The sequence below is a fragment of the Erpetoichthys calabaricus genome, chromosome 16 (assembly GCF_900747795.2).
Source record: "Erpetoichthys calabaricus chromosome 16, fErpCal1.3, whole genome shotgun sequence".
In the NCBI taxonomy this organism is placed as follows: domain Eukaryota; kingdom Metazoa; phylum Chordata; class Cladistia; order Polypteriformes; family Polypteridae; genus Erpetoichthys; species Erpetoichthys calabaricus.
In genome coordinates this window covers 62,365,061-62,385,638 of record NC_041409.2, presented here as the reverse complement: position 1 = coordinate 62,385,638, position 20,578 = coordinate 62,365,061, and the positions used below count along the sequence as shown (strand labels likewise).

The following is a 20,578-nucleotide window of genomic DNA, read 5'->3' as shown; positions in this document are numbered from 1 at the left end:
TAAAAATATGATAACAGATGTGTGAAATGCCAGTGGGTTTGTGATTTTAAAAGGACTCTGACTGCAGTAACAGGGGACAAATTTAGGTTTTCTTGATCTGTCAGTAAACTATAGGTAGCCGACATACATTAATGATTTATGTTTTGTCCGCTTTTTTCGGAAACATTTTAAAGCCCAAAGAACTGATTAAATATACAAAAAAAAAAAATTCCTAAATGAAATGGTTGCTTGTAAAGGAATGGCTCAATGAGGAAACACACAACCCAGTAAAGTGTAATCTGACCTGTCAAAATGATTTTTCTGCTTGCTTGTACAAGAGTGATTTTCCCTGCCGGACAGTTTGGCCTTTTTAATGATCGGCAGTTCTAAATAGCCGTAACTCCACCACGTCTTTTATCTCACGTCTCTTCACTACTGTTGTCCTCTTTCCTATTACAGTCGTTGAAGTTGTGTCCTCTCGTCCGAGTTTCTCGTTCCGCTGACGTCACAGTCCGAGTGCGTTGCTTGGATACGAAGAGGCGTCTATCGAAGCGCGACTGCAAGGAAGGAGAGCAAAGTTTTTGCAAATGGCTAATGAAGTCAGTAGCGCACCCCTAGACATGGTGAGTTCATCGCTGCGAGCATGCCTGTCTAGCCCTTCATAATTTACATTAATGTAGCCTATCCAGTTCGGGACTCTGAAATTTGAAATTACTTTTTGGGGTCGCAGTAGTTGTAGGCGAATTCTGTCAATGTGTCGATCTGAATGGTGGTTCTCGTTCAGACGTGTGGCTACTAATTATTCCCTAGTGTTTTATAGTGGGCTAACGTGGGGCTTACCGGGGCTGAGTTATTTTGGCCTCATAGTCTTGCCTTACCTTTTAAAACAGCCCGTGACGTGCAATAGTTAAGTATCATTTATTAAACGACGGTAAAGTAAATAATTCACTAAATTAAATAAGCTAAACTGTCAATTATTTAAAGGTAGTCATCGTGATCCTTCAGCACACGTCTCGGTTGATGGCAATGATGAGCAGTGTCTGAGACGGGCTTAACCCGAGCGCAGTTATAAATTCTGGACAAGTTTCTTTGGACCTGCAATACATTAAAGCATAAAGAATACTTATTTAACCATGTATTTAATAATAATAAAAAAATACCTGTGCATCAGTACCTCATGACATAATTTTCAGTTCAGTTTAACTTTATTTTGTATACGGTATTCAGAGTAACAAACTTAATACAAATTAGATTATGTTTATTCATGGAACTAAAATTAGATTAAACACACAGTCAGACAGGGACATTTCTACGTGACTAACAGAAACAATTTGTGACAAGTCCATTAATATAAAATCTGAGATATGGTCAGTTGGCAACATTGAACAGTAAATATGGAAAAAAAAAGCCATTGCAGTATTCCTGCAGTAAATAAACCTCCGGTGGTCCATAAACTTTATCGCAGATGAATCACCAATGCATGGTCATGCTTCCAAAATGTTGCCCACCAAGTCACTAAATTTGATTAAAATGAAAAATGTAGCTGAATACAAATGAGCTGGTGATGAACTGCTTCTCTATTCTTTTCTTGAACAAAACCTTTTTGATACTAAGTCATTTTCTTCATGATTTACAAGGTATTCTTTTAAAATGGCAGGTTGCAGCTGACATAGCTATCTATTGGCTGTAATAGAAGAGGGAGCCTGCTGTCTTATTATAAAGATAAGAAAAATGCGATGGGCAACAAGCTTAGGCATGAAATAGATATACGGCCCTGATTGAGTTTAATACGAATAATAAATGGGCTCTCCGTTTGTCCAGCCCTGCTCTATCCATACATGTGTCGATTTCCTGAACCTGCTGTACCCAGGGCCGGATTAAGAGCTTTGGGGGCCCGTAGCACATTTCAAATTTGGGGGCCCTTTTGGTCTGCATCATCTGAAGTTTAGATTCTGAACAGTTCAAACCGGACTAAATAATTATTTTACTCTCGATTATAATAAGAATCTTATAATATTTTTGTGAATTTTATGTGTTGGGCCCCTAAAGTTTTGTTGTGTAAGAAATTTACAGTTTAAAAACGTAAAGATAATATTTTTAAAGACCAGTTTTTCAATGCTACACTTTTTCATTAAATATTGGGTCCACCATTTGGGGGCCCCCGAAATTGCGGAACCCGTAGCATATGCTACATGTGCCTATTGGTTAATCCGGCACTGGCTGTACCTATTTCAGTAGAGGCGTCCAGAGGTCCCCCCAGAATTTAATGTTCCTTATTACCCTAACACACATCTTTAGAATGTTTGAGAAAACTGGATCCCTGTAGAAAAACAAATGAAAAGAGACATGAAATGAGCATGCAAGCAAGCTACACACAAAGACAGAGACAGTACCCGGATCTGAACTCCGCGCCGACCACTCCACCATTAGTCCACTCTGTCTGTAGTTCTGAATTACCAAACTAAGGTCAAGTCTGGAGAGTGGAGACTTCAGTATCTCTTGCTGCTCTCTGTATGCAGCTAACCAAGATCACTAACATTTTTCTAAAACTGACACTGATATTTCTTCCGAGATTTTCCTTTTCTTCAGTGTGCAAGCATGCCAGATTAGTTTTAAATTAATTTATATTTTTAATATAATGATAAATTTTATTTTAAACATCATTATCTTGTCATAATGCGTTATGTTTGTGCTTCTATTGAAATAAAAGATCGGACCAGTCGTTCCTGGACGCTGGAACTGGATTGAAGATACACACTCTCTGGAATTCTTTAGGTAATGATAACATTTTACAAGGTAAAAAACTCAAATGCAGCATAAAGAAAAATATAATCTGTTTGAAAATAAAATCATGTGAACTGCAGAAGTATGGAGGAACAGTTCAGATAAAATCAATTAAATAAATTAATACGTAAATAAATAAAAGTACTGTAAAATGTGACAATAACGAAAAAGAACATCAAATGAGAATATACTGTAAATAAATACATGTGTCACAAAACGCCATTTATTTATTTTATTTCGTCCATAACAATTTTCCAATAGCAACATGAAATACTGTATAGCTTGAATTTAAAACTGTCACTTTCACTCATCAAAGCTGAGAAGGCGGGCTCTAGCGAGTTCTGTTTTTTGATTGGTGAATCGCCTGCAGAGTGGATATACCGTATGTGCTTTGCTTTATTTGGGGATCCTGTGGCTCCTGCGCATGCTGAAAGTTGTCACTTTGCACGTCAACTACAAGAAAACGTTGCCCGGAATTCCTGTGTGAAGCAGCTACTTCAATTCTGTAAACTGTAATTGTATAATCCTGTATCTGATGCATTGGCAGTAAATGTGGCAGGTTTAAGTGATGAGGTCCAGTGTACCGATGATTTACCAGCTGATACACAGCACTCGCTAGACCCCGCCGTCTCAGCTTTGATGAGTGAAAATTCTAAATTCAAGACGTATTTCATATTGTGTTTGGGGGAATGTTACTGTCAAAATTAAATAAATAACAAAAAATGATACTCTGTGCCACATTTATTTATTTACACTCCCATTATGTGCTCTTTTTGTCACATTTCACAGTACTGTTGTTTATTTAGTAAATTTTGTACAAAATATTCCCTCATACCGATGCACTAAATTCAGGGGTACTTATCCTACAATAGTCTTCTTCTTCTTGTTCACTGAAATGGACACACTGGACTCTCTGATGAATGCTACTACATGCTGCAGGCCCTCCAATCTGTCATGCAGCTGCCATGCCACTGGCGTCTCCTCTGTCCAGATCAGGTACCTCAGGGTGTTGTACAATGGACAGCCATGCAGCAGACATACTGTTTTCTAGCTGCCTGGTATGAGCACTGGTGAATGACCAACCCAAAGCTTGGTGTGCACATTGTTAGTCAGGTGGTTGGGGTCCGTCTGCAACCTAAAGATGGCCACCTGCTCTTACCTTATCAACAGGTGGTATGGGTCATTTCTGTTGTAATGTGGGTGTTGGTACAACTACATGCTTTGTTGTGTTGCCTTGATGATGGTCTCTTGGCTTCTCTGAAGGACATCTCTTTAAGGCAAAACCTATTTTTGCAATCAAGTGTGGCATTTGGAGGTGGCAAGTGGGGTGACTGCCCCAGGCCCTGCGCCTAAGGGGGCCCCGCTTATGAGGTCCGCGTGTCCCATTTGAGCAGATTTGTCAAGTCCGTGTGTTATCTTGCAAAAATTTAGCTAAATACTGTAATGAGAAAATCCGGTGTATGTTAACATTTTTTTATTAAATTCATCCACAAGTTTATACCCGGGTCGGTCAGCTTTAGGCCCCGCACACCCCTAAGGCCGTCTCTGTTTGCACTATTATGTTTCTGCCTTGGTTTTTCTTGTTTTATTCAATTGTTTTGAATAAATCTTCAAATATAAGTAATTTGCTTTGTTTTATTTGGATTAAAGGGTTTTAAAGTTTTCCTTCTCTTCATATATTATATTGTGACTTTGCACTTTAAAGAAGCCTTAAAGAAGGCCTGAAGCCTGCATCTTGAGTTCTGGGATTGGCTGCCTGGGGTGTGTGAAGGCCATTGGGGTCACACCTAAAATAAGGGCAGATGTGGCCTTTTGTGGGGGTTTCTTGGTGACTTACAGCAATTTGTTTTGCTTCGATGTGGCAGGATTTCATAACTGAACTAATAAGAATTCACAAAAAAAATTAAATAAACAAAAAAAACAAAAGAAAGGAAACTAAAACCAGTGGCTGGGCCCTGGTTAAACCATGGCGAATGCTACATGCTGAGCAGTGCTTCCTCACAGCTCCAGAGCCTGGCCCAGTCCCTGTCTGTGTGGACGACACTCATTCTTCTAGGGTTTCTGTGGGTTCTTCTTCCAGTTCTGTATTTTCCTCCCACAGACATAAACATGTAATTAAGGTTCAGTGGTGACCCTACTGGAAAAAAACAGCAGTGTGACTGAGTGGGGTGTGAATATAAGAGTACGTCTGTCTTGCAAGGGTCTCTGACTTCCACTAAATGCTGATGTCCCCTGTAACCCTGAAGTGGAAGAACAGGTACAAAAAATAAATGGATGCGTAAAAATATGACAAAGGAAAACAAAGGCTGTGAAAATGGAAGGATTGCTGGTTCAGCATCTTGCATAGAATATTTAGAGTCTAGCTGTTAAAAGTGTCTCAATAGTAGAAACTGCTGTCTTGGTTTAAATCAAAAAATAAGAAGAAGCTCTTTTGAAATGTTCCTGATTGCAAAGATTTCTTATTTATCTTTAATTTCCAAGTCATATCTGAAACCTACATATTCTTAAACCAACATATCGTTATCAAAATAGTCCTATTAATCGATTGGCACATTTGTAGTTTCAGCTCATCAGTAGAATCTAAAGATAAAAGAAAGAAGAGCAACAAAACTATCAATTTTCAGGACTTTGGCAGTAAGCATTCAGACAGGTAAATGGCATTTCCAGCTTGTATTTGCTTTATTTTGATGTATTAAACAGTTTATATCTGCAGACTTTGTTATCTTGTATAGTGCCTTTTGCAAAATGTAGCATCGGTAAAGTATTCAGTGAAAAAAGTAATAAATGTAATCATCTGGGGTTATTTGGAAATATTCAGTTTTATTTGGGGTTAGCCCTGTTTGTTTTGGATGAGTTTTAAACCAGAAGGTTAGGTAAAGTGTTTATTGTTGTGTCATTTTAGTCCCATCTGAATACTCATGTCAGTAACATTTTATGGAGTGTAAGTTCACAACTCAGTAAAGATTTTGGAGTATCTTACCTTCTGTAAAAACTTTGTTAAATTTAACACTAAATTAAACTAGTTCTGTGTGAATTGACTTGTTGGTAAAAGTACACAATTTCCCCTGGGATTTTACAAGTTTTGTGGAAAAAAACTGACCTTTTCTGCACTCTGTGTGACCCACATTGATCATTTCACACCGAAGCAGTTCCTATTCTTTGATTTCAGGTATTCAGTACGTTCTCAGGGCGATGGGTAGCACTGCTGCCTCGCAGCTGGGAGACCTGGGGACCTGGGTTCGCTTCCCGGGTCCTCCCTGCGTGGAGTTTGCATGTTCTCCCCGTGTCAGCGTGGGTTTCCTCCGGACGCTCCGGTTTCCTCCCACAGTCCAATGACATGCAGGTTAGGTGGATTGGTGATTCTAAATTGGCCCTAGTGTGTGCTTGGAGTGTGGGTGTGTTTGTGTGTGTCCTGCGGTGGGTTGGCACCCTGCCCGGGATTGGTTCCTGCCTTGTGCTCTGTGTTGGATTCAGCGGGTTGGAAAATGGATGGATGGATGGTATGTTCTCAACATTTTGTCCTATCTCCAAAAGACTCCTTAAAAGAAAGGATATTTCCCACACAACTCTTTAAATATGCCCTCTCAAACTTAAGAGTTTATGAACCATTTGCTCAGACTGGCGCCACCGGACACCCCAAACCAAGATGAGGCACAGATTTTCAGCGCTGTTGCAGTCACAGTCCTTCCTTACCCTGGTTGGCGCCATTTTGTCTTTTCTAGTTATGTTGCTACAACGCACATGGCTGTTTTGAGTTAATGACATTGTGTTACCATAGAATGCATGCCTATCTCTGTAATTTTTCTAGGTGTATCTTATCCTGTGCAAATCCTGATAAAAATTACTGACACAATGTGCTAACAGGGATTTTACTGGCATACTTTTACATGGGACACATACACAGGGAATGGACAAATAGAATTCAAGGAAAAACACAAGTGAAAACAAAGACCCAGGATTATGATTCTCAGGTTTTATGATGTCAGATTTCCTTTCTGTACACCTAAATTTCTATTCATTTATATTATAAGTTTTATTTACTTTTGTACGTCCATTTTGTTTATTTTGTGCGTCACAATTTTCAGCTTTTTTTTCCCGCGTGATAATAGGCTAGTGTCCTGTTTAACATCATTTCTTGGGCAGTATTTAAAATAGTGGCATATTAGTCCTGACATCCAGTGTTGTTGATTGTCAAAATTAAACCTTTGCTAGTTAGAGCAAATGTTTTACACATAATTAAAATTTTATGCTCCCTTTTGAGTTTTGGTCAACATTTTGTTATATTTGTTTATTTACGCTGAGACCACAGTCTCATTTCTACTACCGTATATTCTTGGTCCTTACAATACTTTTCAGTACTTTCCTGTGTGTGTGAGACATCTGTCAAGTCTTCTAGGGTACATGATAGTTGGCCAACTTCTTGACCCATCACCCAGGACCTTCTTGTTGTTTGTAGTTTACTTGACCTTTTATCTGATTTCCTGATGTGCTTGAACAGGATTCTGACATTTATTAAGCCTTTTATACAACTACTAAGGCAGATGCTATATTTTAATGAGGAAAGCATACCAAAACACATTATGTGCAATAACTACATTACCTCTAGATGACCCCAAAGTTTCATTTTTCTTTCACACTGTCAGTTATATTTCATTACTTTCAGGAGGGGCTTTGGGATGGAGGTAATTATGAAAGGCACTATATAAGGAGAACTCAACAGTAAAGTAGCAAAAGTGTTTTAAGTTTGAGTCTTGTGAACACATTTAAAATATTATAAATGGATTACTGTTTCATTTGCATAGTGCATAATAAAGAATTCTACATACTACCTTTTAAAAGTTACAGATGTGAAATATTCACGTGTTTCCAAAGGTTATGATATACAGTATTGGGTTTTAATTTATTTTCCAGTCTTATTAAAAATACAACTGGTTGACTCATTTTCTGCACAAAATGAAAACTGTCACTGTGTTGAAAGCAGTCAAGGCACATCTTGAAGCATCAACAGATTTGTTTACTGAGATACAACATTAATAACTTTTTTGGCATTGTCAGTGTTGCATTATTGTCCTTTACCAATAAATATTTACTGTTCTGTTTATAAATGGTTTTGCAACAGATTGCCATCTGCCCCGGCTAGAGGCACCAATGATGCAAAGACCACTGCAGATAAAAAAAAAAATCAGAAAGCCGAATCGGGCTCACCAAAGCCCGCTCTGAAGCGGGGTCACCATGAGACAGTCACCCTGGAAGATGTTAAAGGTAGGCTTGCAGCATTTTATATGTCCCAAAAAGTCAAAGATGCTGTTCACCCAGTTAGTCATTCTTGTTTTATAGCTGTGGCTCTTGGCTTGCTGAAAGAAAATGAAAACCAGCCTATCGCCTCCTGGTTTATGGCTTTAATAAGGTGCGTATACAGTAAATAAATACAACTCGCGTAGAAATATATACTGTATACATATTTATAAGTGAGTTAACTTTGTCTGTATTAGAAAACCACAAATTTCGGGTGTAGCATCTCTGATTTACATTATACTCATCAGATCAGTGTTGATGATTTATCATGTAAATGGCTGTCATTTTCAGTGCGCCATGTATCTTTTAAAATTTCTTTATGTCTTCTTTAATTAATCCTGAATATTGCTTTACTTTTACCTTTTAACATTTCCACTTAACTAAAACAGTGTACTTTTAAAGTAAATACATACTGTAAACATGGATGATATTGGAAAATGTATTTTTACCAAGTATTCTTAAATCGAGCGATATAAATATATACATATTATAAAAAAATCTTAGAAGGAGACGATACGTGATTTTCTCGGAGACACTTTAACATCCCGCGAGACAAGGCAGTCAGACAAAAGGCCAGCTGCTGTACAGGCTTTTAAATGATCGATGCGTAGCGCGACAAGCAGAACACGCAGCTCAACAGCAGCAAGCCAGCAGCTGATCCGACCACATCTCCTTAGCGTGCTTTCAGCCACCAACCCCCCCCCCCCCCTTCACAATGCGAGTGGCAATGACGAGACATGGCTGGCAAATAATGTGCCCCGGGGGGGGGAGGGGGTGGGCGAGCGAAGCGAGCAGGGGGCAAAGCCCCCTAGTATATATATATATATATCTTCTGCTATATAATAAAACACTAAGGTCTGAGTTCAGCCCCTCTGAGCAGTGTGATTGGTCAGTTTGGCTTTGGTGATGTGACACAAGAGGAAATGCGAGTGTGAGACACACAAAAAGGGTTAAAGGTGTATGAGGCACCCTGAGATGGCAAGTATAAAATCAGACAGGAGGTGAGAAAGTTGCCTCCAAAATAAGAGAAGCAGGCTTTACAGGAATGCACTCAAGAAATGGAGCGCCAGTCAAGAGATGTTGGTAAAGGTGTAACATGCATGCTGATGGTCATCTTCAAAAACATTACAAAAAACTGAACAGGAGGTGAAGAAGGCTCCTTGAAAATAATGAGAGAGTTTTTGAAGTTGGCTTTACAAGAACACACTTGAGGAAAGGAGCACTAGTGAAGAATCAATCAGACACATGAGAATACAGAGGAAAAGTGTGCATAGGACAAAAGATAGCAAATATTTTTAATGATTCTATTATCTGTTTTTGACGGGTGAGCTAGCTAGCTATACAGGTGTATGTATATATATATATATATATATATATATATATATATATATATATATATATATATATATACACCCTAGGTTCTTGTCTATAAGCCGGACTCATGTATAAGCCGGAGACGAAAAATCATACGAATTTTTAAAATAAAATCGTATCATAGATAAGCCGGACTCATGGATAAGCCGAACGTACTATAACCTATAACTAATAGAAGGGAGGGAGGTCAGTGGTCTCACTCGCACCCATTTAATTTCTTTAAGGGGGGAGAGAGTGTGAGATATTGGCGTCTCTCTCACTCCCCGCATGGCGCGGTTGGAGCGGCCGGAGCGCGTTCTTTCTGCTCTGGGCCTCGCCGAGTCAACACGCGCGCGTAGCGGTCATTTAAATTGTGATTTTATATGTAAGCATATTTAAATATATATCGCGGATTTTTTGCTGGTTCGCGGATTTCAGCGGACAATGGGTCTTTTAATTTCTGGTACATGCTTCCTCAGTTGGTTTGCCCAGTTGATTTCATACAAGGGACGCTATTGGCAGATGGCTGAGAAGCTAGATTGCTTACTTTTCTGTCTCTCTTGCGCTGACTATCTGTGATCCTGACGTATGGGGATTGAGCAGGGGGGCTGTTTGCACACCTAGACGATACGGACGCTCGTCTAAAAATGCTGAAAGATTATCTTCACGTTACTATCTTTTGTAAAGCTAATTCCTCAAAAGACATGCTGCACAGTGCTTCGCATACTTAAAAGCTCGAAGGGCACGTATTGATTTTTGACTGAAAAACAAACTCTGTCTCTGTCTCTCTCTCTCTTCCTGCTCCTGACGGAGGGGGTGTGAGCTGCCGCCTTCAACAGTTTTGTGCCGCGGTGCTTCGCATACTTAAAAGCCAAACAGACATATTGATTTGTTTGCTTCACTCCTTTGAAGAGGAAGATATGTTTGCATTCTTTTAATTGTGAGACGGAACTGTCATCTCTGTCTTGTCATGGAGCACAGTTTAAACTTTTGAAAAAGAGACAAATGTTTGTTTGCAGTGTTTGAATAACGTTCCTGTCTCTCTACAACCTCCTGTGTTTCTGCGCAAATCTGTGACCCAAGCATGACAATATAAAAATAACCATATAAACATATGGTTTCTACTTTGCGGATTTTCTTATTTCGCGGGTGGCTCTGGAACGCAACACCCCGCGATGGAGGAGGGATTACTGTATAAGCCGGTATTCTATTTTTTCATTTTCACAACTTTTTTCCTTAGATAAGCCGCGGCTTATAGACAAGAACTTAGGGTATATATATGAATATACAGTAAAATGGCAACTGAAAGTTTATTGTTTTAGTTGAGCATTCATTGGTCTATCCATTTTCTGAATCCACATATTCCATTATGGGGTCGTGGAGGGCCAGAACCTATCATGGCAACACTGAACCTGGGTATGGTCACTTAATCCATCATATAGTAGGCTTTCAAAAACACTTTCCAGAGTCGTATACTTGTGGATGTGCAAAAAGATAGACTTTTCTAAATGCAAACTCTAATCATGCTCTGATTTTCTTATTATGTATTCCTTCCCCAACTGGATCCTGCTAATTACAACATCTCATTCCCTGATTTATCAACCTTCCCGGAAGAAAACCATATTCCAGCACAATAGGTATAGAAGAGTTACTTTAAGTGGTTGCTTACCTCTGTGTAAACTAAATTATGTATTGTATCACTTGAAGGCAGCACACTTATACAAAAGGCAAATAATTTACCAGCTGCTACAGTTTTGTGATAAATCCAAAATGATTTAACTCTTTGGTTTTTGATTGGTTGAAGTGTTACATAAACAGATAGCATTTCAATTTTGCTCTTCTTATTCCTACAGGAGTCCGCAACTGAATGACTTCTTGTCTGCCCTTCTTTTATATTTATCCTTCTACTTTGAGGAGAAAGCTGTGATAAAGAAATGGGCATCCCTGCTCCTGTAAGTGACACCATCTAGGAAGTGGCTGAGAACATTGAGACCTACTGCTATGTGAAGCCTTCCCCATTTTACTGTTTTGACAAAATCCTTTAGAATAGCCATTTGTTATACTTTAAACTGCATAAATGGTATATGTTTTCTCTACCTGCCAAGGCAATAAGTGTTGTATTAGTCAGTGGGAAGTCAAGGAAAAAAACATTGATACTTAATACAAAATACTTCATTTGTTTTTATCTCCTTATTCCAGCCGGGAGCCAAGTTTGCAAGATAAAAGAGACTTAGCTCTTCTGCATGCAAAGGTCGAAGCGGCCCGTAAGCAGTTTGCATTGACGTACTCCATCCTTGTGCTTGGGCTGGGGATTGAGGAACAGCATCATTTAGCATGTGGGAAGTGAGTAGATGCCTTTCACCTAATATCAAGGCTTCCATTTGAGCCAGAATAGCTGGGACTTTATGGGAGAAGATCTCTCGAGTCTATGAGATATGGAATTGATCAAATGTTTGCAGATGTATAACTGCTTTCTGGGCAATAATGTTAGACCCCTGAGACTCTGTATGTTCTTGACATGAAGGTGGACTTTTACCAATGTCTTTGTCTGTCATCCTAGCCACTGTTTAGGCTTCCTTATATGACATCATCTCTTCAGATAGCAACCACTCACTCACACCTGACTTTTCCGGGGCTTATTTCACTGCTTCTGCTCCAATCTGAATGACTTTTCCAGATCTGCAAATGGTTGATTTTGTCGCCACCTTCTGATCAGCAGAGGAACTGCTTAATGTCATCATGATAAGGGCTGTTGTGTGTTGGGATTACTAAACTTCATCTTGATGGCCCCTGTAGCAGCAGATTTTTGTTCTAGCCAATTGCTACTTGAAATTGGACCCCTCTCATAACTACACACACTGATATTTATTGTTTTAATATAAAAACTGTATTTTGTTTTATTAACGTCTGACAAGTATTAGTGCATTAAAAAGTAATATCACACACTGCAGTGTGTGTGTGCAGTGAACAACACAAGTCACTTATTAAGACAATGGTTGGGGAAAAAAAAGTGGGGACCCGAAACAACTCAGCCTAAGGACCCCTATATAGTGAAAGTGTCATTTATATCAGTATGCATATGCATTGAATTTACATATATCAGTCAGAACTGGCAGGTACAACAGACAGCAGACCCGTTATTTGGTAACTGGCTATGGGCTCTGATGGACAACAGGGAGTGCTGCACAAAAATTAACTTTAATATGTAACTAGTATATTCAGAATATTGTGTGCATAACAACCAGAAGTCTTAGCTATTTTTGTTCGCTCCATTCACTGCAAACCCTGATGTCATTCTAATTTGGACTTGGATTTTTTGTTCATAGGAAAAGAGGTTCATCCACTTGCAAAGACAGGCTGTTATTTGAAGTAAGTAATCTGTTGTTTTTCTGTGTGTTGCAAATGAGTGTAGTGGTTTTCAAAAGTATTCATTCACTAATACAGGGGTCCTTAACCTTTTTAATCTGAGGACCATACTGAGACCAAGACAAGGATTACTACCATAAGACTGCAGAGCCATACATAGAGAAATCACAATGGTCATATAATGCACATCTTAATAAAAGGATAAGTGTCTGTGTATCTTTGTCCGTTTAGTTGCTGTGTCTCTGTCATTGCAAAAGAAGGTGCATCACAAACATTTCTAGTAATAAATTTCATTTCTAATTCCAACAGGTGTCACATCACCAACATTAACGCTGCTTTTACAGATCCCATAACAAATGGCATATAACAAAGACATGCATTGCATTTGTCATTCTGACCGATGAGACAGCACAAACATTTGTAGTAATGCATTTTATTAATACAATTGTTTGTAATGTGCCATCTGTTGGAATGACTAATGCAATGCATTTTATTGCTACATGTATTACAAAATACATTCCAATAGATGGTGTACTGCAAAATTTAATACTGAGGTCTATGCAGATTACTTAGATTTCAAAATGTATTAGATGTCTAGAACAGGCAGTAATATAAACACTAAAAGTAAAATAAAACAGTTTTTATTTCCGTTCAAACATATTTCACACATGACTTTTACTAAAAGTGAAAAATGAAAAGCAAACATTTTGTTATTAAATAAATACCATTTAATACAGGAAGGTTTGTAAGAGTATGTCTCTTAGTTGCTTGACTCAAGTTGAATGTAGCAGATTTTCAGTATATTTTGGTTTTCATTTAACAATGCAATTTCTAAAATGTATGTAATATTTGTTTATGTGGGTGATAGCATAGGATAGATACTGAAGAAAAAATTGGCAAATCGTCCGCTCTAAGGAGTTTAACACTATTTTCTGACGCCATGCTGAACACTGAAGTCTGCTCTACAGCCTGTCTCACCCTTTTGATATCTGATCATGATCATTCAAGGTTTTTTCTTGACCACATTTCTTCCTCAAAGATGATGGTTCACCACTATCCTTCCAGGTTTTAATAATGCATTGCACAGTTCTTGACCCAATTTTAGTAGTTTCAGCAATCTCCTTAGTTGTTTTCTTTTCTTGACGAAGGCCAGTAATTGGACCCTTCTCCTGACATGGTTGTTTAAGAAATGGGAAGCTTTACTGACTGCATCAGTTAGGATTAACTAACTTGTTGCCAGTTCAAACATATTAATCACTGCAGTACTTATCCAATGGAAGGCTCTTACCTATTTGCTTAGTAAAATCGAGGTGGTGACTTTTTTTTTTTTTACCAGGCAGTGTAATATGTAAATGTAATACTAAACTGGATCTAGTTTATATTTCACTTGTGATGTTATTCCAAAAACATACTTATTCACACTATGAAATAGAAATAGAGAATGTTCATCTCAATTCCATTGTCTTAACGTTAGTAGAAGCTTATTATTGTCATTGTGTCTGTGCCTCTTCTGGGTGTAGGAGAAGATTCACGGAGAGGAAATCCAATGTTAAAATGTGTATTTGGTGTTAAATCTAAAGAGCCATCAATAAATTCACTGTGGCTACCGACATTCAGAAGTCAGGAAAGTGTAGCAATAAACAAGGAAAAGAAACATACATAACTCAGTGTAGATAGCAGAGAGTTTTATTACGCTACTAGTGTTACCAGAACCTTCAAACATACTGTGTGTAAAAAGTTAGTGCACTGAATGTGAAGATTAAGTAACGCGATCAACTGGTATACATAATGTGTACAAATATCCAGTGCCAGTGTTACGACTGAGTGTTTTCAAGACTCTGTGACATCTTCAAGCTAAACCTGTTTCAGAATATCTCAAATGGTTTCCCTTGAGTAAATGTCTCCTAATTATGAAAAGTTGTTAAATGACTAGAGAAGTTTTCCTCCTTGTCTCTGGGGGTTCCAAAAAAAAGCCGTGTGAGCTTTAATTTTAAAGCGTTACCTCCAGATCGAAGCTGGGATTTGTTTGTTAATATTTCATTAACTTTACATAACATTTACTTATTTGGCTGATGCATTTAGCCAAGGTGACTTAGAACATTTATGATACCCCCAACATAATGACACCTTCAACACTGAACAGTTGTTTTTGTTTTTTTTGCATTGGTTCTTCAAAAGACTTAATTACCAAAATGTTTTTGATTAAATCTTAATTGAAAGACACACAACTAAGGCAAAACCTTACAATTAATCACCAAAATTGTTACCTTAGTGTTCTTGTATTTCTTACCACAAACACACATCCAAAAACTGCACCCACAGTCCTGTCTGGTTAATTTTTTTACCCTTTCAGTGAAGTCTACGAAAGAGTATAATATATATGGAACTGTTTGTGTTTTATTTTATGTTAGTAAAATCAAATAAGGAGCCAATTATAGGGTTAAGTTACTTGGCTAGCTCTTTAAAAAAAGATTGCTGATGATTTAAAAAAAATGAATTATGCATTAATATCTCATGAGCTTTTAAACAGGTTTAAAATGGTCTGCAAATTTAGATTTTAACTCCTAAAACATTATAAACAACTTAGCAAGGTCATATGTACCGACTGTATCAGCTTAATAACAAATTATCTTTGCATTTAGTGCATCTACGACTACTGTGCCTATGTGGCCTGGGTGACGTTTAGACGGAAGGACCTGCCAGGCATTCAGGAGGAAGTCTACAGACTTTTTCGCACAGATAACTTCAATGCTATAAGGCGAGTGAGGATAGAAGAGAAATCTAAAGCAAAAGTTGTATCCAAAGGTGGCAGAGCTTCTCCTAGTAATGTGAGGTAAGTGAGAAACTCTTGTACTACGACTAAAAATAATGGCGATGGTCAGTGTTAATACACTCCCCTAAGCAGATCTGCTAATTGAAAACTTGAGTGTTATTGAAAAAACAGGCAAAATCTGACTACCTTTCTGTTTGACGCTATGGCCTGTTACCTGAGGTCTGTCAGATGAAATGGTTTGAGTATCTCCTATACAATCCCAGTGACATGCGTGAATGGGGTGCCATTCCATTGAAGAGCACTCATACATACCCACTCATGGGTTTATTTGGTCTCCAACTAACATAACATCAATGACACAGGGATGGACTGGCACCCCATTCAGATAGATGGATAGATATAGACAGACAGATTTATTAATCCCAAGGGGAAATTCACAATTCATTCAGTTTAGTTTTCTGGTGCTGCTGGAACAGGCTACAGCTCTCAACTATATATATATAAGGCAGGATGGAGAGTGTTAAATGTACTAAAAATTATTTATTTGTGACATGGGACGCTACTTCGTGACAGTGGCAATGAATCTGGACCTTAAAGCTCAAAGTTGCAAGTTCAGTCTACATACGTGAGAGACTGAGTGAACTACTTAATTCACCAGTGTTCCACCATGAAATGGCATTAAACAATATTATCATTTTAAAATTTTTCTCTAGGAGGAGCCTTCCCAAGCGGCCATCGATAAAGAGCATTATTCACCAGAGATCCCCAGCAATGGTGTCTCTTCTGCCTTCTCCTAAAGAAAGTGCACTACATTTGTATAAACAGCGTCATCTTTCCCAAGAAGGCAGCACAGATGTTTTTGACTTGGATGCTTTCTCAGAGGAGCTCACTGCAGCTTTATCTTCAAAGTGAGACTTGGTTTTAATTGAAAAAGATAATATAATAAGATAATATAAAATATAATAGTATTAAGAATTTGAAGTAATTGAGATCTTTACAACCCAGTATAAAGTAAAATGTCTCCATGGCAGTTGAAAAGTACTGTCTTAATCCACAGGTATGCTGTATAAGAAAACAAACATATTTTTTGTCATGTCCTGTGGCTACTTACTACCACATCCTATCCTATAGGTCTTCACTCCAAATTTTGATGCACCCTGATCTGCTTTATATGCATTCTATTTAAAGAGTTAATGTGCCACTTCCATTACATGTAGTTGACAAGTTATGTGGTACTTGCTGCTCATTTACATATTGGTAGTGACTAGTGATGAGCAACCTCCACTGAATTTGCTTTGCTTCAAGTTCAATGAAAATGCAGAAATGTTCAGGAATTTTGACTGAATGCATTAAAGTCAATGGGGAAGTAGAAACTGAACTAGTTTGGAGTTAATTATAATGGTGCAATGGTCTTTTAAGGGTCCCCGGGTGCTACAGAAGTGTCTACCAACAATGATGGACTGATTACTGTGGCCAAAAATGTGACCTGAGCTATGAAGCAGCAGTGATACTACTGTCCCACCATGTCTCCCCAAGATAAAATTATACTCCCAGATCCACAATACTATGAGTCCTTCATCTCTCTCTCTGCATTTGCCAAGCTTCTATCACTACAACCAACACACACCCACAGGACCTGTGATGCAAAGGATTAGCAATATTTACTCAGGAGGATGCCCCAGTCAGCACCCGATCTGTGCTACGTAGCAAAGAACACACAATGCTTAATCCTGTAGTGAAGACACGATGTACAATGAAATCTATGCAGAACAATTTTTTTTTTTCATAATATTCTCATTACAATCATTATGTACCCCTCAAATGAAAATACTGCCAAGTATTTTATTTATTGCAAGCGGAGAGCAAATCCGGCTGAAGTACTGTTCAGCTTGTGACATCACACATGTGTGTATATGTTCTAAGTTATTTACTCATGCTAAAAGCAGATCAAGCAGCGCCATAAAGTGTGAGGCAGTGTACACTTACAGTGTGAATGTGTCGAAGTTCTGTTCATGTGCGACATAACTCTGGCAGATCACAGTGACATTCCCATCCAACATGGCTGCTACAGCCCTGTTGTGTCACACTTGACTGATGCCCATCCTGGGTGCAAAGCACAAACTAATCCAGGACGCTGGGCCATTCCATTTCAGTCACAGTCATTCACATCTCCCACTCCCACATGCCAGGCTACTTCAGTGATGCTAGTTTGCCAAATGCACAAGCCTTTGGGCACTAGGAGTGAAACAGGATGTGTCAGTAAAGTGCACATTTTCAGTGTCTGGCCTCCAACTGTCCTACACTAAAAGCTCACTACTATGGCACAATATACTACATGGCACACAAATGAAATGACAACTCACTGCAGCTGCTGTTCCATCTATACTGTGGTAGCATATTCCATATATGTCCCATCCAAACTGCTGAGGTAGCCTGCTAAAAACCCAAAATAAAAAAGATGAGAGAGGCTTGGAAAATTGATGGATGGGAGGTACTTCAGAGCATGCTTCCTATTTTGAATGTTATGCTATCTTATGATCACTTTTGTTATTTTTTGCTTTTTGAAGGATTGGAATCATTGGAGAGCCTCTCCGACATTTTAACCCACAGACCCTGATACCTCGTGATGCAGAGCGTGAAGAAGAAAATGAAGAGACTGAGACTGAAGAGAAGGGAACCGATGAAAATATGAGAAAGAGTAAAACATCATTTGCATCGAGGGGCCAATTGTCTGGTCTACATGAGTCAAATGGCAACATGAGTCGACCAGTGACGGTCATTTCAAGAGCTACCACAGAGGGCGTTTATTCTGATACAGAATAAAAGGGTTCAATGTGAAAACCTGTTTATTATATTCATCATTATTATGCTAAATTATATGTTACTTCACCAAAACTGTGATTTTAACTGTTAAGAGCATAGGACGTCCAGCATGTGGAACTTTACTAATTAATAATTATAATATTCACCAGGATCAATTAAACTAAATCATACATTTACTGGGTAATTATGTAAGCAGAGAAAGATTTCTATGAAAAAAGTTATGCATTTCTTATGTCAAAACAAGTCGGTACACAAGTGTTTGCCAAACTCAAAGCTATGACTGCATTTGCGAAGATTTGCTAGGCTCAGTACTGTTGGTGCTGCACAGAGTCTGCAAAGATTTTTATGCAGGAACAACGTGGAACACTGAAGTACCTCTTAGGGTTGGATAGTTAATGACAGGCTCAAATGCATGCACCATATTTTACAGATTTGTGTTTCAAAAACCTATGCTTTTGTAAAGAATATGTACATCTCGCTGTATTGTGTGGTTCCTACCAAATCTCAAAGAAGCTGTCCCTTCCAGAGCTGGTCCTTGACCTCAGCCTAACGTTGGCCTGGATGAGTTCCACTACTAAGCGACAGAAAACAAAGGTTCAGAAATGGATGAACACATGCACAAAACAGATTATTCTGCACTCACATTTAGTGATTTAAGTTTTTGTCCTGCCTTGCTCTTCTTCCACATCCCAAAGACACACAGGTTAGGTTGTTTGGCGGCTTTGAAGTGACAGTTGGCATGGGTGTGCATGTGACTGTGCTCTGTAACAGACCGCTGTCCTCTTCACTCCAAGACCAAATTCCCAGAGCTGTGTTGTAGAATGCTATTCTCGAGTAGCAAAAGGTGTTCTTAAATAATAAAGCATAATAATGTTGGCATTTTTTGCATCAGAGGGAATTCACATTTTTTTGATTGTTAAATGTTTGAACACTACACAGAAACGGTTTTTCTTATTGAATAGGCTGTGAGCTCTGAGAACGTTTTTTACTAGGACTATAGAAAAATGTAAATTTGAAATTGGATTTTAACTATTATCAACATATTGGATTTAAATCACATTTTTAGAAGAGAAAGCTAAGAAAGCTCTAACTGAATTACTAATCATAGGCAGTACAGTACTCTTCAATAATTAGGTGTTCATTTGTCCAGTGCTGATGCCTGTGCAGACATCCAGCTACTTGGAATTGGGTCCAAGGCACATGTAGCAAATTTTATTTAAGAAATCCAATATAAAATTCCCCATCCCATATTTAATGAAAATTAACTAAGACAGGAAACACAAGTCCTGCACACTGGCTTGAAGGAATTTTAGCCCATTCCTCCTACAGAACAGCTTCAACTCTGGGATGTTGGTGGGTTTCCTCACATTAACTGCTCGCTTCCACAACATTTCAATTGGATTAAGGTCAGGACTTTGACTTGGCCATTCCAAAACATTAACTTTATTCTTCTTTAACCATTCTTTGGTAGAACGACTTGTGTGCTTTGGGTCGTTGTCTTGCTGCATGACCCACCTTCTCTTGAGATTCAGTTCATGGACAGATGTCCTGACATTTTCCTTTAGAATTCTCCGATATAATTCATAATTCCTTGTTCCATCAATGAAGGCAAGCCGTCCTGGCCCTGATGCAGCAAAACAGGCCCAAACCATGATACTACCACCACCATGTTTCACAGATGGGATAATGTTCTGATGCTGGAATGCAGTGTTTTCCTTTCTCCAAACATAAAGCTTTTCATTTAAACCAAAAAGTTCTATTTTGGCCTCATCCGTCCACAAAACATTCTTCCAATAGCCTTCTGGTTTGTCCACGTGATCTTTAGCAAACTGCAGACGAGCAGCAATGTTTTTTTTGGAGAGCAGTGGCTTTCTTCTTGCAACCCTGCCATGCACACCATTGTTGTTCCAGTGTTCTCTTGATGGTGGACTCATAAACATTAACATTAGCCAATGTGAGAGAGGTCTTCAGTTGCTTAGAAGTTACCCTGGGGTCCTTTGTGACCTCGCCGACTATTACACACCTTGCTCTTGGAGTGATCTTTGTTGGTCGACCTCTCCTGGGGAGGGTAACAATGGTCTTGAATTTCCTCCATTTGTACACAATTTGTCTGACTGTGGATTGGTGGAGTCCAAACTCTTTAGAGATGGTTTTGTAATCTTTTCCAGCCTGATGAGCATCAACAACTCTTTTTCTGAGGTCCTC

At 38.6% G+C, this 20,578-nt stretch overlaps 1 protein-coding gene across 1 annotated transcript; it reads left to right on the top strand.

Moving 5' to 3' along the window:
* Window positions 1-484: 484 nt before the first annotated feature.
* LOC114666645 (protein phosphatase 1 regulatory subunit 36) lies at window positions 485-18,804 on the top strand. The gene is made up of 11 exons (XM_028821582.2): window positions 485-602; window positions 2,690-2,754; window positions 5,324-5,413; window positions 7,883-8,025; window positions 8,101-8,170; window positions 11,265-11,363; window positions 11,611-11,754; window positions 12,738-12,780; window positions 15,420-15,610; window positions 16,264-16,458; window positions 18,118-18,804. Exons 1-11 carry the CDS (start codon window positions 567-569, stop codon window positions 18,371-18,373), a joined length of 1,332 nt encoding a protein of 443 aa, XP_028677415.1. The 5' UTR covers window positions 485-566; the 3' UTR covers window positions 18,374-18,804.
* Window positions 18,805-20,578: the final 1,774 nt, after the last annotated feature.

Bases quoted from the DNA above. Each gene is read 5' to 3' on its own strand.
- LOC114666645 (XM_028821582.2), top strand. From the start codon at position 567: ATGGCTAATGAAGTCAGTAGCGCACCCCTAGACATG. The intron at 8,171-11,264 runs GTGCGTATACAG...TTATTCCTACAG, and splicing joins TGGTTTATGGCTTTAATAAG to GAGTCCGCAACTGAATGACT. The intron at 11,755-12,737 runs GTGAGTAGATGC...TTTTGTTCATAG, and splicing joins CATCATTTAGCATGTGGGAA to GAAAAGAGGTTCATCCACTT.